This window comes from Pongo abelii, chromosome 2 (genome assembly GCF_028885655.2).
Source record: "Pongo abelii isolate AG06213 chromosome 2, NHGRI_mPonAbe1-v2.0_pri, whole genome shotgun sequence".
Lineage (NCBI taxonomy): Eukaryota > Metazoa > Chordata > Mammalia > Primates > Hominidae > Pongo > Pongo abelii.
Genome location: NC_085928.1, coordinates 208,629,916 through 208,657,329, shown reverse-complemented (window position 1 = coordinate 208,657,329; position 27,414 = coordinate 208,629,916). Strand labels below are relative to the sequence as shown.

The 27,414-nt window shown below is 46.7% G+C and overlaps 1 protein-coding gene across 1 annotated transcript in view; it reads left to right on the top strand.

The window, feature by feature from the left end:
* Window positions 1–8,363, top strand: part of LOC100457577 (succinate dehydrogenase [ubiquinone] flavoprotein subunit, mitochondrial-like) — a 29,146-nt gene extending 20,783 nt beyond the window's left edge. Inside the window, 4 exon segments of the mRNA XM_063722441.1 lie at window positions 1,304–1,417; window positions 3,318–5,616; window positions 5,832–6,099; window positions 6,640–8,363. Of these exon segments, the coding sequence (XP_063578511.1) occupies window positions 1,304–1,417; window positions 3,318–3,404 (201 nt within the window). The 3' untranslated portion in view covers window positions 3,405–5,616; window positions 5,832–6,099; window positions 6,640–8,363.
* The last annotated feature ends 19,051 nt before the right edge of the window (window positions 8,364–27,414 follow it).

The window sequence follows — 27,414 nt, the reverse complement described above, 5'->3', positions numbered from 1 at the left end:
GCAAAAAACCATGGAAAGGGAAGCTTGCAGTGCAAATGCAGGTTCAGGATAAACCACATCAGCAAAAGGACAAAGGCTCCACAAGGCAGGCACACAGGCTGGTTCAGGACCCTGTGTGGGCGGCTGGTGGCAGCCTTTCCAGTCAGCTGAACACAGTGAATGGGAAAATCATTTTTATTCACCATGAAATTTTACTGATTTACCCTCCACTAGAATATGCTGATGGCTGTGATCACTGCTCAGAACTTGCTCGTCTCCTCATACTTATTAAAAGTCTTTCCTGCAAAGTATATGAATTCGTGTTTGCCAGGATACAGAATAATAATAAATTTATTATTTTTAATATCTTGAGATGGAGTCTCACTCTCTCCCAGGCTAGAGTGCAGTGGTGCGATCTCAGCTCACTGCACCCTCTGCCTCCCAGGTTCAAGTGATTCTCCTGTCTCAGCCTCCCAAGCAGCTGGGATTACAGGCATGTGCCACCATTCCCGGCTAATTTTGTATTTTCAGTAGAGACAGGGTTTCACCATGTTGGCCGGGCTGGTCTCGAACTCCTGACCTCAAGTGAACCACCCACCTCGGCCTCCCAAAGTGCTAGGATTACAGGCATCAGCCACTGTGCCCGGCCAGTGCATAAATTTAGTTGGTGACAGCGAGTTTTAATTAGAATAGAAGCCAGGTGCAGTGATTCCCACCTGTAATCCCAGCATTTGGGAGGCTGAGGCAGGCAGATCACTTGAGCCCAGAGTTCTAGACCAGCCTGGGCAACATGGCGAAACCTGTCTCTACAAAAATTAAAAAATTAGCCAGGTGTGGTGGTACACGCCTGAAGTACCAGCTGCTCAGGAGGCTGAGGCAGGATAATTGATTGAGCCCGGGAAGTCAAGGCTCTGGCGAACTGTGATCACACCATTGCACTCCAGCCCAGGTGACATAGCGAGACCCTGTCTCCAAAGAAAAAAAATATTTTTGATTAAAACAGGCTGAAAGAAAAGATTGAGGTAGTCTCCCAGCGCTTGGAGCAAAAAGACAAAGTATTTGATAAACTCTAAGGTACATAAAGGATGTCTAAGGGAACATGCAGACATGGATTACTCTGGACTCACTGCTGGCTGCAGACCCCTGGCCAGCCATGTGGCCTCTGTGGGTTCTGAACGTGTTGATGGTGTCAGCCTCCTGGGCTGAAGTGGAAATGGAATGAGTTCTAGGGCATCTGTCTCTTAGATCATTTTAATGTTTGCTGTGTTTTTTCTGTATTGCTCTGTTAGAGTAATAAGAAATGTGATTGTGTTTCTGGCCTCAGGTGTGGATTAATGAGTACGATCACTCCAAGCCCATCCAGGGGCAACAGAAGAAGCCCTTTGAGGAGCACTGGAGGAAGCACACCCTGTCCTATGTGGACTTCAGCACTGGGAAGGTCAGTGTGGAGCTCGTTCTCACCACAGCCCGGCACCCACACGGCCCCACCCAGGTCTGTGGGCTGGCCTTGCTGATGGTGAACGGGGAGGAGCAGGCCAGATTTAAATCAACTCCTGACAGATTTGAGGCACCACTGAAAAAGGCACTCTGACAGCAGTCAGGCTTCGGGCTGGAAACAGAATCCAGTGCCTGCAGGTGATTCAGAGGAGCCTTAAGGAAGGGTTGCTCCATGGTGTGGGCCAGATGGAAGTCACTGGGCAGGAGCAGGTGTCCAAGGCCTGGTGGCAGGGGAAGAGATGATGATTGTGGACCTGGCGAGAAAGTCAGCATCTGTGGGGTGGGGACACAGCCACTACCAGAAACCAGTCCCAAGCCAAGGGAGCCCAGAAGAGACCCTTCCCCTCTCCTCCCATGGGCTGGGCCAACTGGAAGCATCTGCAGGGGAGCTGAGGGGATGTGGTGCAGCCCTTAGCATCCCCTGGGCACTGAGCAAGTAGAGAAGGGCAGAAATGGAGGCGGGGTTGGGGTGAGCAGCGTCCTGGGAAGAGCCAGCTGAGGGTGTGGTAGGGGGGTTGCAGCCTTGTTCCACACAAGCACAGTTCACCCGTGTGGCATTTCCGCTGCGCATTAAGATTCAGAAATAATGAAGATAGAAAGCTTTTACCCTTAAGCTTTTCTTAGCTTGTAAGAGAGAGTCGTATAATCACTTAGCTGTGTCTGTGGAAGTTACCTTTGGACTCTCACTATCATCTAGTTTGTCTGTGATTCAGGCAGTAGGTCATTTTCAGGATTTATCATGAAGACCATTTCCTGGTAGTGTATAGAAATCACACTTCACTCGCTTAGCACAAGTCTATTTTTAATGTTTCCAGGTTCGGGTTTTTTGTTTTGTTTTTGTTTTTCTGAGATAGAGTCTCATCTCTGTTGCCCAGGCTGAAATGTGGTGGCTCGATCTCGTCTCACTGCAGCCTCAACCTCCCCCCCGGCTCAGGTGATCCTCCCACCTCAGCCTCCCGGGCACATGCCACCATGCCACCATGCCTGGCTAATTTTTGTATGTTTTGTAGAGATGGGGTTTTGCCACGTTGCCCAGGCTAGTCTTGAACTGCTGAGCTCAAGTGATCCACGTGTCTTGGCCTCCCCAACAGGCATGAACCAACACGCCCAGCCAGTTTCAGTGATTTTTCAAGAAATACATACTCATTTTAGAAAGTACAAAGAGATTGAAATAAGAGCTCACTAACCAGAGATGACCCATTATGGTTTAAATTTCTTTGTGTATGGGCCTACTTTTTCCTGTGTGTGCATATTTAATATACAGCTTGAGTATTCCTTCTCTGAAACCCTTGGGACCAGAAGTGTTTTGGATTTCAGGCTTGTTCAGACTTTGGAATGTTTGCATTATACTTACTGTCTGAGCATCCCTAATCGGAAGATCTGACTCCCTAGCACATTTGTTTTGAATGTCATGCTGGTTGGTGCTCAGAAAATTTCATATTTGGGAGAATTTCAGATGTTTGGATTAGGGATGTTCAACCTATATAAATACTTACTTTGAAGTAGAAAAACTGGAAGTAGATGGTTTAAACATCAAGTGTGTTGGTATAGACAAGGGTTCTCCCACTTTTCGTGATGGGAGCATTTTTGTAAAGCACTGAGAATCTGGTACAGTGTCATTTTCATTGCTCCGTTCCACTCTACGGATCTGCCGTCATTTACAGTCCCCTGTTGTGCATGTAGATCATTTTTGAATTTGTTACTGTTAAATACTGTGGCAAATACCTTAAAGTTCACATGCCGTAAATCTACTTTTATAGTAAAAAATTTTCAAAAGGAACACAAGAGATGGCTTTTTGTACATTTTTGTGCTTACCTTACCCCTGACTCTTCTTTTCAAGGTCACCCTGGAATATAGACCCGTAATTGACAAAACTTTGAATGAGGCTGACTGTGCCGCCGTCCCCCCAGCCATTCGCTCCTGCTGATGAGACAAGATGCGGTGATGACAGAATCAGCTTTTGTAATTATGTATAATAGCTCATGTATGTGTCCATGTCATGCTTCTGCACTCCGGGGAAGAAGGAGTACATTGAGGGGAGATTGGCACCCAGTGGCCGGGAGCTTGCCAGGAACCCAGTGGCCAGGGAGCGTGGCACTTACTTTTGTCCCTTGCTTCATTCTTGTGACACGATAAAACTGGGCACAGCTCTTAAATAAAATATAAATGAACAAACTTTCTTTTATTTCCAAATCCATTTAAAATATTTTACTGTTGTGACTTGTCATATTTGTTGACCTAAAAATCAAATGTAATTATCTTTGTATTCTGTCACATCAAAATCCAGATATTTTGTTGCAGTTTCTTTTTTTTTTTGAGACAGGATCGGTGCAGTGGTGCAGTCTCAGCTCACTGCAGCCTCAAACTCCTGGGCAGCTCAAGTGATCTTCCCAACTCAGCCTTCTGAGTAGTTGGGGATACAGGTGTGTGGCACCATGCCCAGCTCATTTGTTTTTTAATTGTAGGGACAGGGTCTCACTGTGTTGCCTAGGCTGGTCTCAAACTCCTGGGCTCAAGTGATCGTCCCTCCTCGGCCTCCCGAAGTGCCGGAATTATAGGTGTGAACCACCATGCCTGGCCTTGTAGTTTATTTCTAAGTTCAAATTAATGTTGGTGCCTTTCCTCCTTTTTGTTGGCAGATGGTTTACTAGGTGAGTGTGTCCTCGATTATTTAAATCAGGGGTCCCCAATCCCCAGGCCACAGATTGTTACCAGTCCATGGCCTGTTAGGAACCAGGCCACACAGTAGGAGGTGAGCAGCCGGCCAGTGAGCATTACTGTGTGAGCTCCACCCCCTGTCAGAGCATTACTGTGTGAGCTCCGCCCCCTGCCAGATCATTACTGTGTGAGCTCCGCCCCCTGCCAGAGCATTACTGTGTGAGCTCCGCCCCCTGCCAGATCATTACTGTGTGAGCTCTGCTCCCTTCCAGAGCATTACTGTGTGCAAGCTCCGCCTCCTGTCATCATTACTGTGTGAGCCCCGCCCCCATGAGATCATTACTGAGCTCCGCCCCCTTCCAGAGCATTACTGTGTGAGGTCCGCCTCTGCCAGAGCATTACTGTGTGAGCTCTGTCCCCTGCCAGAGCATTACTGTGTGAGCTCCTCCCCCTGCCAGAGCTTTACTGTGTGAGCTCCACCCCCTGCCATAGCATTACTGTGTGAGCTCTACCCCCTGCCAGAGCATTACTGTGTGAGCTCCGCCTCTGCCAGAGCTTTACTGTGAGCTCTGTCCCCTGCCAGAACATTAGTGTGTGAGCTCAGCTCCCTGTCATCATTACTGTGTGAGCTCCGCCCCCTGTCAGATCATTACTGTGTGAGCTCCGCCCCCGTTACGTCATTACTGTCTGAGCTCCGCCTCCTGTCAGAGCATTACTGTGTGAGCTCCGCTCCCTGTCAGAGCATTACTGTGTGAGCTCCGCCCCCATCACATCCTTACTGTCTGAGCTCCGCCTCCTGTCAGAGCATTACTGTGTGAGCTCCGCTCCCTGTCAGATCATTACTGTGTGAGCTCCGCCCCCTGTCAGATCAGTGGTGGCATTAAATTCTCAGGAGTGGAACCCTATTGTGAACTGTGCATGCGAAGGATCTAGGTTATGCCCCACTTAGGAGAATCTAATGCTGATGATCTGAGGTGGAACTGTTTCATCTCCAAACCATCCCCACACTTGTCAGTGGAAAAAGTGTCTTCCATGAAACCAGTCCATCGTGCCAAAAATGTTAGGGATCGCCAGTTTAAATAACCAAATGCTAAAAGAACTGGTATAGAAGTAAATGGGCTGCTGCTTTATTTTTAGGCTGTTGTTTTTAGAGAACAATGACAGTTATTTCCAAGTTTGTCATTAGAAAATAATATTAGGTTGGAGCAAAAGTAATTGCGGTTTTTGCTATTGCTTTCAATGGTAAAAGCCACAATTACTTTTGCACCAACTTAATATGATACATTTGTAAGTGTATTTTTGATAAGAAAAACTTTTTGTTTTTCCTTCTATTAATTTTTTGGTTTTTTCTTGGTAGAGACAGAGTCTTGCCGTGCTGTCCAGGCTGGAGTGCAGTGGTGTGATCTCGGCTCACTGCAACCTCCACCTCCCGGGCTCCAGCAATCTTCCCACCTCAGCCTCCCTAGGAGCTGAGACTACAGGTGTGAGCCACCATGCCTGGCTAATTTTTAGAGACAGGGTTTCACCATCTTGCCCAGGCTGGTCTCAAACTCCTGGGCTCAAGGAGTCCTCCTGCCTCAGCCTCCCAGAGTATTGGGATTATAGGTGTGAGCCACTGCCAGAAAAACGTTTCCTAAGACAAGGCAGGTCTTACATTATATTTAAATTTTTTTTTTAATGATGTCTTTTTTGGCAGTGCACAGCCGGAGAACAACACATCACACACAGGGAACAGTTGTGCTCATGTGATGGGGGCCTCAGCACTAGGAAGGAGTGGACTATTGGCGCATGTAGCAGCTTGAATAAATCTGAAAGTCACTACACTGCGTAAGAGAAGCCAAATAAAAAAGTTCATGCTGTGTACAGAGGGTGTTGAGAATGCCTCCTACATGACAGAAAGCAGATTCGTGGTTCCCTGCAGACCGGCAGGAGCAGATTCCAAAGGCACAGGAAGAAGCTTGCAGGTAGAATGTGTTCATTACCTTCTGTGCATTACACCACAAAAAAGCTGGTAATAAAAATGCTAACCAAAAAAAAAGGTGAAATTGGATAAAATTTCTCAACTGTGTGATGGGTAAATGTGCGGGTTTGCTGTCATGCTTTGTTGATGAAGCTGTGGGTTACAGGGACTCTGATACGTCACTGTGGAATGCAGAACGTTGCAGCCTCATGGAAGAGGATTTGGCAGCGTCTAACAAAACTACCTGACATTTGCCCTTTGACTCAGCAATTCTAGAATCTGCCTCAAAAATAACTCTGGCAAAGAAATGAAAGGACTTTATGCACAGAGTTCTTTTCACAGCCTGAATGTGTTTGCAACCAAGTTCTTCACTGTGGCATTTGTAAAACTGGAAACAATCAAAATGTCCATCAGTAGGGGATTAGGAACATGAATTCGTGCAGTGGGGAACTCAGTACCAGAAGGAGGAATGAGGAAGGCCATTGATAAGGGGCAGAGTACATATCATATAATGCAAATATATATTTGCTTTTTCTTAAAACAGTATAAGGATAAAAATCTAAAGTGGTTGCTGTGGAGGAGAGGGGTCAGTGTTGGAAGTGAGACCAAAACGGACTCTGAAGTAATATCTGGACTTTGAAATTGTAAGTGTTTTACATATTACCAAACTAAGTTTTTAAGATAGTCCCTAAAATTGAAAGAATAGTATCTGAAATGAATGAATCTAAATTCCTTGGATTGCATTCTACAGGCGCCAACCCTGAGACCAAAATTTGCAAGGTGGCCCTGAGCAGCAGCTGAAGGGAAGCGGGAGGTGAGACAGGAAAGAGGCGGAGGCATGGGGCATCCAGGAGCCGGGTCCCACGTGGGCAGCTGGGCCTGTGCTCACTGTGGGAGCTGGTGTGTTCCTTCAACAGCCCATGCTGCACAGGTTCAGGATGGTCAATTCCGGGAACCCCTGGCCTGCTCCAGGATGTGCTTCTGCCACCAGAGAAGCCCCTAGGCAGTGTCCCAGGTGCTGGTGGTGTCAGAATCGAGTTTGAGTCTGAGGAGTGACATGGGGCTGGCTGGGCTAGGCAGCATCACGGGTTTCTGCAGCCCAACTGCACATCAGGCTGGTGACAGTCATGTGTTGTCAGAGCATCGCTACAACACAGCACTTCAAGTGTGCAGATTTAGTGAGCCATAGTCTAAAGACAAATAGAGCCACTAAATCCTAAATTTCAATCAATCATCTTGTTACTTGTCTTATTGGTATTAATCCTTTGAAATTATGTGGGGTGGGAGTTAAAGCTAATAACTAATTATGTTAATGCTAAAACTAAGATTTTTCTGGCCAGGTATGGTGGCTCATGCCTGCAATCCCAGCACTTTGGGAGGCCGAGGCAGGCAGATCACCTGAGGCCAGGAGTTTGAGACCAGCCTGGCCAACATGGTGAAACCCCATCTCTACTAAAATTCAAAAATTAGCTGGGCATGGTGGCAGGTGCCTGTAATCCCAGCTATTCAGGAGGCTGAAGCAGGAGAATCACTTGAAACAGGAGGTGGAGATTGCAGTGAGCTGAGATTGTGCCATGGCACTCCAGCCTGGGCAACAAGAACAAAACTCTATCTCAAAAAATAAAACAAGATTTTTCTGAGAAAAAGGTGTAAAACCATATACTAAATTTGAAATAGAAATATAAGCATGAACTCATTTGTTGTTCTTTTATCGTATACACATTTTCTGCCTCTGCCCCAGTAGCAGTAGACACATCAAGCACCTAGAAAGTGGTCTCTAATACATGAAAACCATGAATTCATAGTGATGGTTTCAAAGCCCAAACCAACCAACCAAACACATGTAATTGGTCACTCTTGGAGGTACCCAGGGCACTAATTCCTAACACTGGGAATGGACACTTGAAGGAAGATCAGCGATTATCCTGCCTTGTTTCTACAAATTGCGATTCAGGGAAACCTTGTTGATTAGGAAAAGTTCTTTACAGAAGAATTCCTGCAAATAAGTGAGTAAAGAATGACAGTTTAAGAATTGTCCCAGCCTGGCCAACATAGTGAAACCCCATCTCTAAAAATACAGAAAATTAGCCAGGCATGATGGTGGGTGCCTGTAATCCCAGTTACTTGGGAGGCTGAGGCAGGAGAGTTGCTTGAACCTGGGAGACGGAAGTTGCAGTGAGCCGAGAGTGTGCCACTGCACTCCAGCCTGGGCAACAAGAGTGAAACTCTGTCTCCGAACAAAAAAAAAAAAAAAAAAGAATTGTCAAATTGCCACCCCTAATGCCATGGTTCTCTAAGCTGTGTAACAGGATCACCTGGAGGGACCCTACCCCAGATCTTCCGATTCAGTCCTGGGGAACCCTGCCCTAGATCTTCCAATTCAGTCCTGGGGGGACCCTACCCCAGATCTTCCGATTCAGTCCTGGGGAACCCTGCCCTAGATCTTCCAATTCAGTCCTGGGGGGACCCTACCCCAGACCTTCCGATTCAGTCCTGGGGGACCCCACCCCAGACCTTCCGATTCAGTCCTGGGGGGACCCTACTGCAGACCTTCTGATTCAGTCCTGGGGGCACCCCACCCCAGATCTTCCGATTCAGTCCTGGGGGACCCCACCCCAGATCTTCCGATTCAGTCCTGGGGGGACCCTACCCCACATCTTCCAATGCAGTCCTGGTTCGGTCTGAGAATTTGCATTTCTAACATGTCCAGGGACCACAGTTTGAAAACGTCCATGGCAGACATGTAATGGGATGATATGGTCCAATAAATGAAGGAAAAATAACAGGTGGCAACCTCAGGCAGCTTCATCCCAACCAGTAAGAAAGTAAATCCTTTTGTAAACTAAGAGGAAGTATTAATATGGGCGTTTGAGCAAACATTTAAGTGTTAGGACAAAGAATTAAAAACTAGCACAGGCACCCCTGAAGCATGTTAGGATGGCAACAGAAGGGCTGATTTAGTTTCCGAGAAATAACTGACAGGCAGTGGTGTGTGTGTGTGTCTACTACTTAGGAACCCAAAACAAACCTTCAGACCGTTTTCATGAGTACTGAGACCAAGAAAACCACTGGGCAGTGGGTGGTCTGGAAATGTAAATGTTGATGGTACTCCACTAATGAGTCATGGAATGGTGTTTCATATTGAAAATGTTTTTGTAAATGTGGGTTTCAAGGTTTCAAAGTGAACCCGTATGTGTTAGGAGAAAGGACACACCGAAGAAGTAAAATAATTGGGTCAATATTAAAAGAAAATAGAATATTGCCCAGAGAGAAGATTTGGATAATTCCTAACGTGGATCAAAGGCACCAAAAAGGTGAGCTGTGAGTATGATATTCAGACCTGCACCGTCCCCTGTAGTAGACACAGTGGCCGCTGTGTCTAAGATATTCAGATCTGCACCATCCCGAGCAGTAGCCACAGTGGCAAGTAGCCTCCTCACTGGACAGTGCAGCTATGGAATGATGCCATCACCGGAAAGTTCCATCAGCCAGCACTGATGCAGACCTTTGCAAATGCCCCCTCACACTGAACCTCACCTATTTGATAGATTGTCCACTACTCAGTGAAAAACGTGTTAAAAGCGGTATTTGGTAGAAGAGCAAAAAGGGGAAAAAAATTAAAAGTAGTAGGTCATTGTCCTCCAAACTGAATTCTGGCAGAAGAATGTTGGAAGGAAGATGGGAGCCACTGGAGAAAGTATCCTTGTCCCAAGACAGGAGGGGGTGCCAGGCATGGTTGGCTCTGTCCCTGGAATTCTATGGCCGGAATCTGGAAAAAGGAAAAGTGACTGGAAAAGGAAAGATCTGTGTGCAGATGTCACGATGCAGCCGTCAGTGATGCTGAGAAAATAAGTGAACAAAGTGGCTTGGGAGGGATGCTGTTGGATACATGTGCAGATACAATGTGCACTTGCTATGCTTGTTCACACAAAGGACAGGATGGTCATCTGTTCATTGAACAACTACTTGTCGAGGGCCTGTATGTGCCAAAGACATCAGATGCACAAGAGGGTGCACTATGGAAAGCCTCAGGAACACAAGTGCCCAGAAACATTTAGAAAAATTCTAAGGAAAACAGAAAAGGCATTTTCAGATTAGCTCAGAGAAATGAGACCGAAGGAAAGACTGACCCAGTATTTGGATACATTATATGATTAACCATAACACAGGGAGGAAAGTGTTATCTTTCAATTAATTTCTCAACTTCTGGAAAGCTTAGAATAGACCTGACTAGGAGGAAATTGAATCTGAGGCAGGTGAGGAGATAGTGGTGCCTCAATGCTTCCAGTGATTGGGTCAGCAGAACAAGGGATGGGAGATGATCTCTCTTTTTGTTGGCAGATGGTGGTCTCCACTGTAGCTTTGTCCGCTGGTGACGGGACTCAGGCAGCATCCCCCATCATTGGCAATACCCCCACCTCTGAGAATGTGGAGAGGACTTGTGAAGACAATGTTGTCCCCAGCAGCACAGCCCAGGTGCTGACAGGATTCAGAGTTAGAGCTTTCTTAGAGGTCAGGGTTGCAGAAGAGGCAGGGACTGCAGCTGCATAGTTTGTATAGGTATCAGGCCAGTATCTCTTGTTCTAGACTCATCCATTTGTACATTCATATGAGTATACATGCAGGGTGTTTTTTCTTTTTTTTCTTTCTTTCTTTTTTTTTTTTTTTTTTTTGAGATGGAGTCTTGCTGTGTCACCCAGGCTGGAGTGCAGTGGCATAATCTTGGCTGACTGCAAGCTCCGCATTCTGGGTTCAAGAGATTCTCCTCCCTCAGCCTTCCGAGTAGCTGGGATTACAGGTGCCTGCCACCGCACTTGGCTAATTTTTGTATTTTTAGTAGAGACGGGGTTTCACCATGTTGGCCAGGCTGGTCTCGAACTCCTGACCTCAGTGATCCACTTGCCTTGGCCTCCCAAAGTGCTGGGATTACAGGCATCAGCCACTGCACCCAGCCATATGTCTCCATCTTTTTATTTCTTGCAATGTATTGTTAAAGAAGTCAGGTGGTATGTGTACACAAATAACGTATACTTGTTGAATATTTCTTATTTACTCATACCCTCTCTTGTTCCAAAAGGATTTTAAATGACTTATAATTTTAATATAATCTGGGGGAGATGGGCAGATTCAGCTCTGGGAAGCCAGCAGAATGGCTTTTAGGTCCTCCTTGGATTCAGAAAATACTTCCTGAAAGATATTTGAGCTAAATCTTACAGGACTAGAGGTTAGCCAGATGAAAAGAAATCAAGAGAGGAGAGAGGAGCTCCCACAAAGGACTGACCCAGGGCAATGAGAACAGGGGGAAAGAGCTTGGAGGTACAGAGGCAGACCTTGGTGTTTCCCAGGGTGTGGGATGTTGGGGGTAGTAAGGCTGGAGCGGGTAGAGGAAAGGGCTAGGGTGACACCACAGGGTATTAGGTGGAACTGAGGGAAACAGAAATAGGGGCAGAGAAAAGGGAATGAGAACGGGAAAGAGGGAGGTGGGAAATGGGAGAGGGAGTTTCCAAACAGCAACAACAACAGAAACAAGTGTATTGGGTTGTGGAGCGTTTGTCCTGCAGAGAGCTGGGTCTGCCCTGGTCCCTTTTGGGGATTATGGATCAGTGGGTGGAGCCGCGCGGCCACATCCACCATTCACTTGCACCTGAGTGACAACCGAGCTACAGTCATGAATATGTTTCTTTCTTTTTAAAGAAGAACAGTAAATTGACTTTATTCCTTATAAAGGTGATACTGGAGAATGTGACATAGATTTGCTGGCACATGGGTTTCCTATGAGCAAACCCCAGAATTGGACACACGTATCCAGTGCTACATTGGAACCATCCCAAAAAACCAAGGCTTGCATTGCATATCTGTCTGCTGTCTGCTGAATGAGCCCTGTCTGTGTGCCCGAGGACAGTGGCTTCCTTGCCAAGTGCTGTCCCTGTCGCAGGAGATGAAGGAGCCCTGTCTATGTGCCCAAGGACAGTGTCTTCCTTGCCAAGGTCTGTCCCTGTTGCAGGAGATGAAGGAGCCCTGTGTGCCTGAGGACAGTGGCTTCCTTGCCAAGGGCTGTCCCTGTTGCTGGAGATGAAGGAGCCCTGTCTATGTGCCCAAGGACAGTGGCTTCCTTGCCAAGGGCTGTCCCTGTTGCTGGAGATGAAGGAGCCCTGTCTATGTGCCCAAGGACAGTGGCTTCCTTGCCAAGGTCTGTCCCTGTCGCAGGAGATGAAGGAGCCCTGTGTGCCTGAGGACAGTGGCTTCCTTGCCAAGGGCTGTCCCTGTTGCAGGAGATGAAGGAGCCCTGTCTATGTGCCCAAGGACAGTGGTTTCCTTGCCAAGGGCTGTCCCTGTAGCAGGGGAAAGCCTTTCAGGACCCCTTCTTAGAGAAATAAGTCTCAAAGTGAATGAATTTACCTCCTCACATACTCACCAAGCAGCCTGCAGAGGATACAGCTTTCCATGTGGCTCAGGGAACAGTTGATATCAACAGTCTCTCAATTTGTTTATTATTATTATTATTATTAAAGTTTTGGGATACATGTGCAGGACGTGCAGGTTTGTTACATAGGTATATATGTGCCATGGTGGTTTGCTGCACCCATAAACCTGTCATCTACATTGGGTATTTCTCCTAATGCTATCCCTCCCCTTGCCCCCAACCTCCCAACAGGCACTGGTGTGTGATGTTCTCCTCCCTGTGTCCATATGTTCTCATTGTTCAACTCCCACTTATGAGTGAGAACATGCAGTGTTTGGTTTTCTGTTCCTGTGTTAGTTTGCTGAGAATGATGGTTTCCAGTGTCATCTATGTCCCTGCAAAGGACATGAACTCATCCTTTTTTATGGCTGCATAGTATTCCGTGGTGTCTATGTGCCACATTTTCTTTAACCAGTTTATGATTGATGGGCATTTGGGTTGGTTCCAAGTCTTTGCTATTGTGAATAGTGCCGCAATAAACATACATGTGCTTGGGGCTGGGCATGGTGGCTCAAACCTGTAATCCCAGCACTTCGGGAGGCTGAGGCGGGTGGATCATGAGGTCAGGAGATCAAGACCATCCTGGTCAACATGGTGAAACCCCATCTCTAGTAAAATGCAAAAAATTAGCCGGGCATGGTGGTGTGTGCCTGCAGTTCCAGCTACTCGGGAGGCTGAGGCAGGAGAATCACTTGAAACTGGGAGGTGGAGGTTGCAGTGAGCCGAGACCGCACCACTGCACTCCAGCCTGGTAACAGAGCAAGACTCCGTCTCAAAAATAAATAATACATAAACATACGTGTGCATCTGTCTTTATAGTAGAATGATTTATAATCCTTTGGGTATATACCCAGTAATGGGATTGCTGGGTCAAATGGTATTTCTAGTTCTAGATCCTTGAGGAATGGCCACACTGTCTTCCACAATGGTTGAACTAATTTGCACTCCCACAAACAGTGTAAAAACATTCCTATTTCTCTACATCCTCTCCAGCATCTGTTGTTTCCTGACTTTTTAATGATCACCATTCTAACTGGTGTGAGATGGTATCTCGTTGTGGTTTTGATTTGCATTTCTGTAATGATCAGTGATGATGTGCTTTTTTTCATGTGTCTTTTGGCTGCATAAATGTCTTCTTTTGAAAAGTGTCTGTTCATATCCTTCGCCCACTTTCTGATGGAGTTGTTTTCTTCTTGTAAATTTACTTAAGTTCCTTGTAAATTCTGGATATTAGCCCTTTGTTGGATGGATAGATTGCAAAAATTTTCTTCCATTCTGTAGGTTGCCTGTTCACTCTGGCTAGTCATATGCAGAAAACTGAAACTAGACCCCTTCCTGACATCTTATATAAAAATTAACTCAAGATGGATTAAAGATTTAAACGTAAGACCCAAAACCAGAAAAATCCTAGAAGAAAACCTAGGCAATACCATCCAGGACATAAGCATGGGCAAAGACTTCATGACTAAAACACCAAAAGCAATGGTAGCAAAAGCCAAAATTGACAAAAGGGATCTAATTAAACTAAAGAGCTTCTGCACAGCATGACTGTATTTCAATGCATGTTTACCACCAAGCTCTTAATGCTCCACCACTGTCCTGTGTCATTAGGATCCCAGCCCTGCAGCCATTCCTCTAGTTGGGCCTGGGTTGGCTCTGGGATGCTGCGGGGGGCTGGTGGGCGGCAGAGGGGCCAGTGGGGACCTGGGAGAGGGGTGGAGACCCCTCCCACTACACATCCCACTGCCTGGTCATCTGGTCCCCCACCAGCCTGCCCGCTGCTCCTACCTCCCATGGTGGGTTGGGGGCTGGGGACTGGGGCAGGGTGCCCCAAATATCTCTCGGTGGCGATCGCTCAGTCCCTGCAGTCCATCCAGCTCCTGCATTGTCCGTCCTACCAATAACCTCTCACTTGCTATTCTCAGCCCCTTCCTGCATTGTCTCCCTGTGAGACCTACTAGAACCCCCACCTTTCACACCGCTGACCTACTGGAGGAAAATGCACAGAGGCACAGATGAGGCCACACACAAGTCCTGATCTCTAACCCCAGCCGGTCTCAGGCCTTGCCGAGGCAACTCTGCTTCCCCAGACACTCTCACTTTCCCATTCTTTTTTTTTTTTTTCTTTTGAGATGGAGTCTCTCTTTGCCACCCAGGCTGGAGTGCAGTGGCACGATCTCAGCTCACTGCACCCTCCACCTCCTGGGTTCAAGCGATTCTCCTGCCTCAGCCTCCCAAGTAGCTGGGATTACAGGTGCACACCACCATGCCTGGCTAATTTTTGTATTTTTAGTAGAGATGGGATTTCACCATGTTGGCCAGGCTAGTCTCAAATGCCCAACCTCAGGTGATCCACCTGCCTCGGGCTCCCAAAGTGCTGGGATTACAGGCGTGAGCCATTGCACCTGCCCTCACTTTCCCATTCTTAACACCTACCATTTCAGACCTGTCCGCTTTTCCCCACACTTCTAACTATCACAACACATCACAGCCAGCAGGCAGGGCTGCCCCTATTTCACAGGAGACATAGAAGCCATCAGATGGGACCTCCTTCAAAGTCCTGCCACCAAACCTCAGCATGGACCTGGACCCACGTGTATCCTCTTTTCCTTTGGGATTGAATTAGAGAGGTGCCACTCTAAACCCGCTCCTGGGTGGGTGTCTTGGCTCTATCAGTTATGCCTCTATTCTGTATGTTTAACCTCGCCCTCGTAGGGGCATAAAACAGCATTTAAACAGGATCAATCTTTCCATTTTAAAACTCCATACACTCCCTTAATTTCACCTCCTCCTCCACCTACTGCCCCATGTCTCTTCCTCTTCGTGGCTAAACTTCTCAAAAAAGTGGATGCACTTTCAGTCAACTCCTAAACACTCCTCACGCTCACTCGACCTTTGCCCCTGCCTTCCTCCTCCCACTTCATTGGAACTGCTTCTGCCAAAGAGGATCTGAGACATCCTGACTGGTAACCCCAATGGACTCTACTCAATATGCAACATCCTTCACTTCTTAGCAGAGTTTGAAACAGCCTGACTCTCCTCTCCTGGCAACATTCTTTTCCTTGGTTTGGGGATGCTGTACTGTTCTGGTTCTGCCCCTCCCTCTGAGCACCCCCTCCTCTGTTCAGCCCTTTATGTCGGCATTCCTTGTGTTTGTCCTGGCCCATTTTCTCCTCTCATTCTACATCCTCTCCCCGGGGATTTTAGCTTCTCTCATGACTCGGGTTACCAGCTCCATAGTGATGACTACCAAATTCTGTACCTCATTTCCGGAGGCTCCTGACAGACTTGCTTGCTCAATACATTACTGGACATATTCATGAGACTGACTCACACAGGCATCTCGAACCCAAGGTGTCCCACATAATTCTCTTCCTGTCCATGCCTGTTCCTCTTCCACTGCCTCATATGTCGGTGACTGTCCACCTTCTCTCTCTCTCCCCCTCTCCATTTGGCTCATAGGAAAAGTGTCACCAAGGGCTGGAAGTGCAGATTTCTAATTATCCCCTAAATTTGAACATTTTTCCCCTCTAAAGGGTATGGCCATTACCCTATTACAGATCAACATCTTCTATCACTCAAATGATGGCAATAATCTAATTGGGTTCATTTTATCCCCTATCTTACCAGTGACAACTCATTGTCTACACAGCAGGTAGAAGGAATTTGTTTTCAGAATTGCCATCTGACCTATTTAAGACGCTCAGATATTCCCTGAGGGTCCTTGGCATGGCCATAAAGGCCCTACGCATTCTGGCTGCATCCTCCTTTCCAGCATCCTCTCTCATGTCTCCTCTCCTCAATTCCACCCTCAGGAGGTACTAGAAGTCCTCACTTCTTTGACTACAAGGCACTGTCTTACTCCCAAGACCAGTGAATCCGAAGGTGGCCCGCCAGCTGAGGGACTAGATTCCAGACTGAATAGAACAACTTTTCCTGTCTTTCCACATGAAGTGCGGTTGTTTTTCTTCTTACAGATTTCCTTAATGACAACAAAAAAGGGAGTAATCCTACCTACTGTAAAAGTCATGACTCTTGATTGCAGCTGACAGAAACTCACGACAGCCTGGTTTAGATAAAGGGGGAGAGAAGGAATGGAAGAATCTTGGCGTTGGGAATGTCGCACGTAATTGAAGGAAGAACAAGAAAACTATAGGAAAGAACCCTGAGGTGGTGATGTAGTCATGGGCCAAGTGTCCTGGAACCCTGGGGTGGTGATGTAGTCGTGGGCCAAGTGTCCTGGAACCCTGGGGTGGTGATGTAGTCGTGGGCCAAGTGTCCTGGGCTTTGGGTGAAGAAAGAGTCCCCTAGATAAGTTATTAGGTGGGTGCAAAGGTAATCGTGGTTTTTCCCATTATTTTAATTGCAAAAACAGCAATTACCTTTGCACCAACCTGATGGAATCCCCCCTGCCGTGCTTCTCTCTGTGAAAAACCTCAAGCCGAAGTCAGCATAACATCCACAGGACTCTATGTTTGCAAAAGCAAACTTAGCTATATTACATGCATAAGCACATTTTTTTCAGTAAGTCAACCTTAGCTTACTGTAACTTTTTAACTTTATAAACAGTATTTTAACTTTTTAAACTTTTTTGTTGAAAACCAAGACACAAAAACACAGGTTAGCCTAGATCCACACAGGGTCAGGGTCATCAGTATCACTGATACTCTTCCACCTCCACATTTTGTCTCTCTGGAAGGTCTTCAGGGGCAGGCAATAACACACATAGAGCTGTCATCGCCTGTGGTAACAATGTCTTCTACAGTACTTCCCACTTAATTCTTTTATAGATAGAAGGAGTACACTCTAAAACATTGATCAGTAGTATAGTAAATACATAAACCAGTAACACATTTATTATTATCAAGTATTATGTGCTATACAGAATGGTGTGTGCTATGCTTTCCAGTAACACATTTATTATCATTATCAAGTATTGTGTACTGTACAGAATGGTGTGTGCTGTGCTTTTATGCAAGTAGCAGCACAGTAGCTTTACACAAGCATCACTAGACACATGAGTAGCATTGCACTTGGCAACAGGAATTTTTCAGGCCCATTATTATAATCTTATGGGACCCCATCCTATACGCAGTTTGTCATTGACCAAAATGTCCTTATGCAATGCATGACTGTATTTGCAAAGGACTAGTATCTAGAATACATTTAAAAGTCTTAAAATAGTAACAAAACAAAGAATGCAATTAGAACATGAGCAAAAGATACAAAGCAACATTTCACTGGAAAAGATATACAGATTGCAAATAAGCACATGAAAAAATGTTTGATACCATTAGGGAAACACCCCTTTAAACCAGGAGATATCACCACTTGTTAGAATCAACAAAATAAGGCGGGGCGCGGTGGCTCACGCCTGTAATCCCAACACTTTGGGAGGCTGGGGCAGGCAGATCACATGAGATCAGAAGTTCAAGACCAACCTGGCCAACATGGCAAAACCCTGTCTCTGCTGAAAACACAAAAGTTAGCCAGGTGTGGTGGCACAAGCCTGTAGTCCTAGCACCTTGGGAGGCTCAGGCAAGATAATTGCTTAAACCCAGGAGACAGAGGTTGCAGTGAGCTGAGATCATGCCACTGCACTCCAGCCTGGGTGACAGAGCAAGATTATGTCTCAAAAAAAAAAAAAAAAAAAAGAATCACCAAAATAAAAAATAGTAACAATACTATTGTCAAGGATGCAAAGGAACGGTACCACTCAATCACTGCTGTGAGAATTTAAAGTGGTGCAGCCAGTCTGGGAAACAGCTTGGCAGTTTTTTTTATGACTGAACGTTCAACTACTATATGATGCAGTAATTTCATTTTTGCACATTTATCCCAGAGAAATGAAAACATATATTCACACAAAACCTGTATATGAATGCTAATAAAAGTCAATTGGCCAGGCATGGTGGCTCATGCTTGTAATCCCAGCACTTTGGGAGGCTGAGGCAGTGGATCACCTGAGGTCAGGAGTTTGAGACCAGCCTGGCCAACACTGTGAAAACTCGTCTCTACTAAAAATACAGCAATTAGCTGGGTGTAATAGTAGGCACCTGTAATCCCAGCTACTGGGGAGGCTGAAGCAGGAGAACCTCTTGAACCCGGGAGGCAGAGGTTGCAGTGAGCTGAGATCGTACCACTGCACTCCAGCCTGGGCAATAGAGCGAGACTCTGTCTCAAAAAATAAAATAAATAAAAAGATTAGATAATCTGCAAAGTTCCTGCGAGCTCTGTCACTTTGTCACTCTGGTTTTTCAGATTCTTCCCGTGGAGATTGGAGTTTCCAGGATGTGAAAATTACCTCTGTTTGGGTGAGCTATTCCAAGCAGCTGGGATACCTGTGTCACTCCTGCTGTCTGCCAGTGACTGCCCAGGTGTCCGCTGGTTCCTCCCCAGGAGTAGGGAGGAACCAGATGGGCTGGCTGGGATGGGTGGATATTTAAAGACCAGGCCTTGGACGCTGCAGCACTTCTATCTCTGCTTGAGGCCTGCTGCCATGTTGCTGGTCCTCCTCCTCCTGCCATGACTGAGCCCCAGGGTGAAGACAGGTGAGGAGCTAGGCTGGCATCTGTGCTGCAGGTCAGAGAGACCCCAGTCTCTGCTCTCTCATTCGTTCAATCAATTAATCTGTTTTGTCTCTGGCATGACCCACCTCCTGTGACCTAGCATTCATTAATTCATTAATCAAATAATTCGTGTATTCAGATGCTTATTAAGTGCCGACTATATGCTTGATGTGGCTTCTTTGTGAATCCAGTTTTATATCTGGATAAGATGTCTTTGGATGATTAGCTTGGGAGGGTCTAGTATCCAGAGGATGCTCCCTCGGATAGAGGCAGCGTGGGCACTGTGGGTGGCTGGGGTGGATGGGACGGGAGGGAAGGTAGGTGTGATAAACCCAGATCCAGATAATAGGCAGACTCACTGGGCAATTTCCAGGCACCAGTCTACTGGGTTTATTAAAACATCCCTGGAAATACAACAGGGTGAATACAGTTGCATTTACTAGAACTTCTCTCTCTGTCTCTTTTTTTTTTTTTTTTCAGACAGAGTCTGCTCTGTCCCCCGCCAGGCTGGAGTGCAGTGGTACGATCTCGGCTCGCTGCAACCTCCACCTTCTGGGTTCAAGCGATTCTCCTGCCTCAGCCTCCTGAGTAGCTGGGATTATAGGCATGCACCACCATGCCTGGCTAATTTTTGGCATTTTAAATAGAGACAGGGTTTCACCATGTTAGCCAGGCTAGTCTTGAACTTCTGACTTCAGGTGATCTGCCCGCCTCTGCCTCCCAAAGTGTTGGGATTACAGACGTGAGCCACCATGCCCGGCCCTAGAACTTCTCTTGGGAGAAAACTAGATGTCATTGGTAGGAACAGAGTCAGCTGTTGCTTAATGATGGAGATACATTCTGAGAAATGCATCATCAGATGATTTCCTTGTTGTATGAATATCATAGAGTTCACACAACAATGCAATCGAGAGTTTACATAAACCTAGATGGTATATATACTTATATGTTTGTTTTCCACCTGGAAAACCACATGTCCCAGCCAATGTCCCATTGCTGAACATCAGTCATTTCCCCTGCTTGATCCTTAAGGCCAATATCGAGCACCATATATCGGGTTTCTGCATATGCCCTATTATAATCTTACGGGGCCACCGTCATATATATGGTCCATCATTGGTCTAAACATCATGATGTGACACAAGGCTTTACTTCTTGGCCAGGCGCGGTGGCTCACGCCTGTAATCCCAGCATTTTGAGAGGCTGAGATGGGTGGATCACTTGAGGTCGGGAGTTCAAGACCAGCCTGGCTAACATGGTGAAATTCCATCGCCATTAAAATACAAAAATTAGCCAGGCGCGCTGGTGGGTGCCTGTAATCCCAGCTACTTGGGAGGCTGAGGCAGGAGAATCACTTGAACCTGGGAGAAAGAAGTTGCAGTGAGCCAAGACCGTGCCACTGCACTCCAGCCTGGGTGACAGAGGGAGACTCTGTCTGGGGGGCAGGGAGGTGGGAAAGACTGTACTTCTTGTGGGGGTGGGAGCCACGAGGGGGATGCTAAGTAACAATGGACACTTTTATTCAATTGCTTTGTAAAAACGACTTTTCCGTAAGGGCAGGACTTCAGTTTTGCTGAGTGGGGTTTGCAGGCTTTGGGCTGTGGAGGACTGCAAGAGGCTGCCCAGTGTACCCCTCCCTCACCTTCCCTGAAAGCCCTCACCTTCTGGTCTACAAAATTCTTAAACACATTTAAAGAGTGTTACTCTGGAGGGGCACCAACCATTAGCCTTGGGTTCTTCACGCAGCCCTGTATGGGCTGTTCCAGGTGTCCCAGCTTGGACTTCTGTTAGCCTCTGGGTCTGAAGACAGTGGGATGATCCTAAAGGAGTCCCTGGAGGTATCCCCTCACCAGGAAACCATCTGCTGATGGACTTACCGTCCCTGCCCTAACACCATGGCTGTCTCCTCCTGCCTGTGGTACAGTGTCTACCACACAGCATGATGACGTTCTGCTCTTGGCTCAGGACCTGCAGGATGTTTTTCTGGGGGACGGAGTGGGGCAGTGGAATGTCACTGCAGGATCCACCATGGCAGCCGGCTAGAGAGTCACTCAGTGGAATAAAATGATCCACCATGGCAGCCGGCTAGAGAGTCACTCAATAGAATAAAATGATCCACCATGGCAGCCGGCTAGAGAGTCACTCACTGGAATAAAATGATCCACCATGGCAGCCAGCTAGAGAGTCACTCAATAGAATAAAATGATCCACCATGGCAGCCGGCTAGAGAGTCACTCAGTGGAATAAAATGATCCACCATGGCAGCCAGCTAGAGAGTCACTCAATAGAATAAAATGATGCACCATGGCAGCCGGCTAGAGAGTCACTCAGTGGAATAAAATGATCCACCGTGGCGGCCGGCTAGAGAGTCACTCAATAGAATAAAATGATCCACCATGGCGGCCGGCTAGAGAGTCACTCAGTGGAATAAAATGATCCACCATGGCAGCCGGCTAGAGAGTCACTCAATAGAATAAAATGATCCACCATGGCGGCCGGCTAGAGAGTCACTCAGTGGAATAAAATGATCCACCGTGGCAGCCGGCTAGAGAGTCACTCAGTGGAATAAAATGATCCACCGTGGCAGCCGGCTAGAGAGTCACTCAGTGGAATAAAATGATCCACCGTGGCAGTCGGCTAGAGAGTCACTCAGTGGAATAAAATGATCCACCATGGCAGCCAGCTAGAGAGTCACTCAATAGAATAAAATGATCCACCGTGGCAGCCGGCTAGAGAGTCACTCAGTGGAATAAAATGATCCACCGTGGCCGTCGGCTAGAGAGTCACTCAGTGGAATAAAATGATCCACCATGGCCGTCGGCTAGAGAGTCGCTCAGTGGAATAAAATGATCCACCGTGGCAGTCGGCTAGAGAGTCACTCAATAGAATAAAATGATCCACCATGGCAGCCGGCTAGAGAGTCACTCAGTGGAATAAAATGATCCACCGTGGCCGTCGGCTAGAGAGTCACTCAGTGGAATAAAATGATCCACCATGGCAGCCGGCTAGAGAGTCACTCAGTGGAATAAAATGATCCACCGTGGCAGCTGGCTAGAGAGTCACTCAGTGGAATAAAATGATCCACCGTGGCAGCCGGCTAGAGAGTCACTCAATAGAATAAAATGATCCACCATGGCAGCCAGCTAGAGAGTCACTCAATAGAATAAAATGATCCACTGTGGCCGTCGGCTAGAGAGTCACTCAGTGGAATAAAATGATCCACCATGGCCGTCGGCTAGAGAGTCACTCAGTGGAATAAAATGATCCACCATGGCAGCCGGCTAGAGAGTCACTCAGTGGAATAAAATGATCCACCGTGGCAGCCGGCTAGAGAGTCACTCAGTGGAATAAAATGATCCACCGTGGCAGCCGGCTAGAGAGTCACTCAGTGGAATAAAATGATCCACCGTGGCAGCCGGCTAGAGAGTCACTCAATAGAATAAAATGATCCACCGTGGCAGTCGGCTAGAGAGTCACTCAGTGGAATAAAATGATCCACCATGGCCGTCGGCTAGAGAGTCACTCAGTGGAATAAAATGATCCACCATGGCAGCCGGCTAGAGAGTCACTCAGTGGAATAAAATGATCCACCGTGGCAGCCGGCTAGAGAGTCACTCAGTGGAATAAAATGATCCACCGTGGCAGTCGGCTAGAGAGTCACTCAATAGAATAAAATGATCCACCGTGGCAGTCGGCTAGAGAGTCACTCAGTGGAATAAAATGATCCACCGTGGCAGCCGGCTAGAGAGTCACTCAATAGAATAAAATGATCCACCGTGGCAGTCGGCTAGAGAGTCACTCAGTGGAATAAAATGATCCACCGTGGCAGTCGGCTAGAGAGTCACTCAATAGAATAAAATGATCCACCGTGGCAGCCGGCTAGAGAGTCACTCAGTGGAATAAAATGATCCACCGTGGCAGTCGGCTAGAGAGTCACTCAATAGAATAAAATGATCCACCGTGGCAGTCGGCTAGAGAGTCACTCAGTGGAATAAAATGATCCACCGTGGCAGCCGGCTAGAGAGTCACTCAGTGGAATAAAATGATCCACCGTGGCAGCCGGCTAGAGAGTCACTCAGTGGAATAAAATGATCCACCGTGGCAGCCGGCTAGAGAGTCACTCAGTGGAATAAAATGATCCACCGTGGCAGCCGGCTAGAGAGTCACTCAATAGAATAAAATGATCCACCGTGGCAGTCGGCTAGAGAGTCACTCAATAGAATAAAATGATCCACCGTGGCAGTCGGCTAGAGAGTCACTCAATAGAATAAAATGATCCACCGTGGCCGTCGGCTAGAGAGTCACTCAGTGGAATAAAATGATCCACCGTGGCAGTCGGCTAGAGAGTCACTCAATAGAATAAAATGATCCACCGTGGCAGTCGGCTAGAGAGTCACTCAATAGAATAAAATGATCCACCATGGCAGCCGGCTAGAGAGTCACTCAGTGGAATAAAATGATCCACCGTGGCAGCCGGCTAGAGAGTCACTCAGTGGAATAAAATGATCCACCGTGGCGGCCGGCTAGAGAGTCACTCAGTGGAATAAAATGATCCACCGTGGCGGCCGGCTAGAGAGTCACTCAGTGGAATAAAATGATCCACCGTGGCGGCCGGCTAGAGAGTCACTCAGTGGAATAAAATGATCCACCGTGGCAGCCGGCTAGAGAGTCACTCAGTGGAATAAAATGAATGAATTGATGAGCCATGAGTGAGTGAATTGGTGCTTGGTCACCGTGGGAATGAACTTCTTTTCCCTTAATGTGCTATTATTGTTTTTCTTTTTTCTTTGTTTATTTCTTTTTTGTGAGATGGAGTTTTGCCCAGGCTGGAGTGCAGTGGTGCAATCTCAGCTCACTGCAACCTCCGCCTCCCGGGTTCAAGTGATTCTCCTGCCTCAGCCTCTGAGTAGCTGGAATTACAGGTGCCTGCCACCATGCCTGGCTAATTTTTGTATTTTTAGTAGAGACGGGGTTTCATCACATTGGCCAGGCTGGTCTCGAACTTCTGACCTTGTGATCCACCCACCTTGGCCTCCCAAAGTGCTGGGATTACAGGAGTGAGCCACCGTGTCCGACCTTATTTTTTCTTTTAATTATTTTTAAATTTAATTTTTTTTGAGACAGTCTCACTTTTGTGCCCAGGCTGGAGTCCAGTGGTGCAATCCCGGCTCACTGCAACCTCCACTTCCTGGGTTCAAGCAATTCTCCTGCCTCAGCCTCCTGAGTAGTTGGGATTACAGGTGCCCACCACCACACCCAGCTAATTTTTGTGTTTTTTTCTGTAGAGATGGGGTTTCACCATGTTGGCCATGCTGGTCTCAAACTCCTGAGCTTAAGCAATCCTCCCACCTCAGCCTCCCAGAGTGCTGGGATTACAGGTATTAGCCACCACACCCAGCCGTGGTATCATTTTTTGATGGTCCAGTCAGGACTGTTAATGACTAGAATTGTCTCCTGGCCCCTGGACACTGTGGAGGTTCAAGTATAAGCCTAAGTTCAATTCAGATCTTTCTTATTCTATTAAATAAAAATTATTTGGCATTATTATTATCAGAAATACAGATGCATTTCCTGCCTTCAAGAAGCAGACAGGGAAGACAGAACCCCCTTACAGAAAGAAAGCTGTAACGGTGATGCAGACAGGGAGGAATGCAATGATGCAATGAGAGAAGTTAAAATCAATAGCTTCTAAGGTAAGAATAAGAAATCTCAGCTGGGAGGATGTAGGAAAGCCTCTCAGAATGGATCTAATTTATTTTAAAAACTATTTATGGCCAGGCACGGTGGCTCACACCTGTAATCCCAGCACTTTGGGAGGCCAAGGTAGGCAGATCACGAGGTCAGGAGTTTGAGACTAGCTCTGACCAACATGGCAAAACCCCGTCTCTACTAAAAATACAAAAATTAGCCGGGTGTGGTGGTGTGCACCTGTAATCCCAGCTACTCAGGAGGCTGAGGCAGAAGAATTGCTTGAACCCAAGAGATGGAGGTTGCAGTGAGCCAAGGTCACACCACTGCACTCCAGCCTGGTGGACAAAAGGAGACTCCATCTCAAAAAAAAAAAAAAAAAAAAAAAAAAAAAAAAAAAACCCAAAACTGTTTATTATGGAAAAATTCAAACACATGCAAAAGTGGAGAGAATAGGATGATGAACCCAAGGTACCAGCTGGCCAGCTTCAAAATTATCAACATTTTACTCAAGCTCTTATCCCTCATATTTAAAAAAATATAACCACAATGCCTTATCAGAGCCAAAACAAATATGGCCACACACCTGTAATCCCAACACATTGGGAGACTGAGGTGGGCAGATCACCTGAGGCCAGAAGTTCAAGACCAGCCTGGCCAACATGGTGAAACCCTGTGTCTACTAAAAATACAAAAATTATCTAGGCATGGTGGCGGATGCCTGTAATCCCAGCTACTCGGGAGGCTGAGGCAGGAGAATCACTTGAACCAGGGAGGTGGAGGTTGCAGTGAGCCAAGACTGCACCACTGCACTCCAGCCTGGGCAACAGAGCAAGACTCTGTCTCTAAAAAAACAAATTAATTAATTAATTAAAAACTACTTACTATCGTTTAATACCTATCAGTGTTCATATTTCCCACACTTGTCAAAAATATCTTGTTTTTCAGCAGCAAAGCTGAAGAGAAAAAGAAAAAAAGGTCAGGTGCGGTGGCTGATGCCTGTGGTCTCAGCACTTTGGGAGGCCAAGATGGGAGGATCGCTGGAGCTCAGGAGTTTGAGGCCAGCCTGGGTATAATAGCGAGACTCAGTCTCTACAAAAAAAAATTTTGTTTAAAAATTAGCAAGGTGTGTTGATGTCCACCTATAGTCCCAGCTGTTCAGAAGGCTGAAGTGAGAAAATTGCTTGAGCCCCAGAGGTTGTGGCTGCAGTGAGCTGTGACCGTACGACTGCATTCCAGTCTGCTGCACTGAGTGAGACCATGTCTCAAAAAAAAAAAAAAAAAGAAAGAAAGAAAAATGCCTTTTTACAGCTGGTTTATTCAAGTCAAGATCCAAAAAAGGTACGCACACATGTTTAACTAGCGTATTTCTTAAATGTCTTTAAATCTATACCTAGATCAGTGCCATTTTTTGATGTCATTTAGTTGTTGAACGAAGCAGATACTGTGTCCTGCGGCATATCCTACCTTCTGGGTTTGGCTGATTGAATCTTTGTGGATGTCCCTCTGCCTCTGCCTTTCCTGAAATCTGGTAGTTGAGATGAGATCAGGACTGGAGATTTCTTTGGCAGGAAGAATCCATAGGTGGGTACTTCTATCACACCTCTGAGACACAAAGTGCCCAGCTGTCCCACTTTTACTGGTGTTAAACTTCACCCACCAGATAGTGCACCCATGATAAAATTCTGTCCACTAATGATTTGTGCTGAGATCCACTTTTCATTAGGGGTTGCCAAGTAGTGCTTTTCTATTGTTCTTTGTGCACTTGTTAGCCGAAGTTTCTCTATCGTGAAGATATTTCCCTTGTCAACTATTTGGCTTGGATGGAAAGGCTGGATCAATGTTTGATTCTTTATTTATCATTTTCGTAATAATGAGCTAGCTCCTTGGCACCCCGGGGGAAGTTGTCTTCAAATGCTGCCTTGAAGCATAGAATATTTTATTCTAATGGATATGAGAGGGAAGGGCCTTCCAAGCTGAGGGAACAGCTTGAGCAAAGGCTCAGAGGCAGGAGAATGCAGGGTGTTTAGAGAACAGCAGAGCTCGGTAGCACGTGGAACAAGAGGCTTTTTGAGTGAGAGCCCTGAGCACGATATGGTGGGAAAAGGGGAGAGGTCAGGATTGCTGGTTTGACTCCCAGCCATGGGCAAAGGATTCTCCCCTTGTCTATACAATGAAGACATCTCTCTAGATCAGTGGCTTTCCAATGTTTCTGGCCCCAGTTCACTTTAATAAATACATTTTATACTCTGACCCAGTAAGTGCCTCCATCTAAAAACCAACAGAAATTTCAAAAAGAACTCAATTGACTTTTATATACAATGTATGTGGGTCTATTCTATTCTATTTCATTCAGTGTCATCCTGTTGAAATAAATGTTGGTTATGACCACCGAATTGACCTCAGTCTCACAAATTGTCAGCAACCTTAGTCTGGGTGGCTTCTGGAGCTCTATTTCCACTCCAGCCCTTTCTGGTTGATCCCTGGTCTTGGTGACAACCTGACACAGGACCAGGCTCTGGAGAAGAGGGACAACATGAGAAGAGAAGCTGATCACTTGCAGGAGGCTCCTGAGCTGAACATGAGGCAAAAGCCAGGC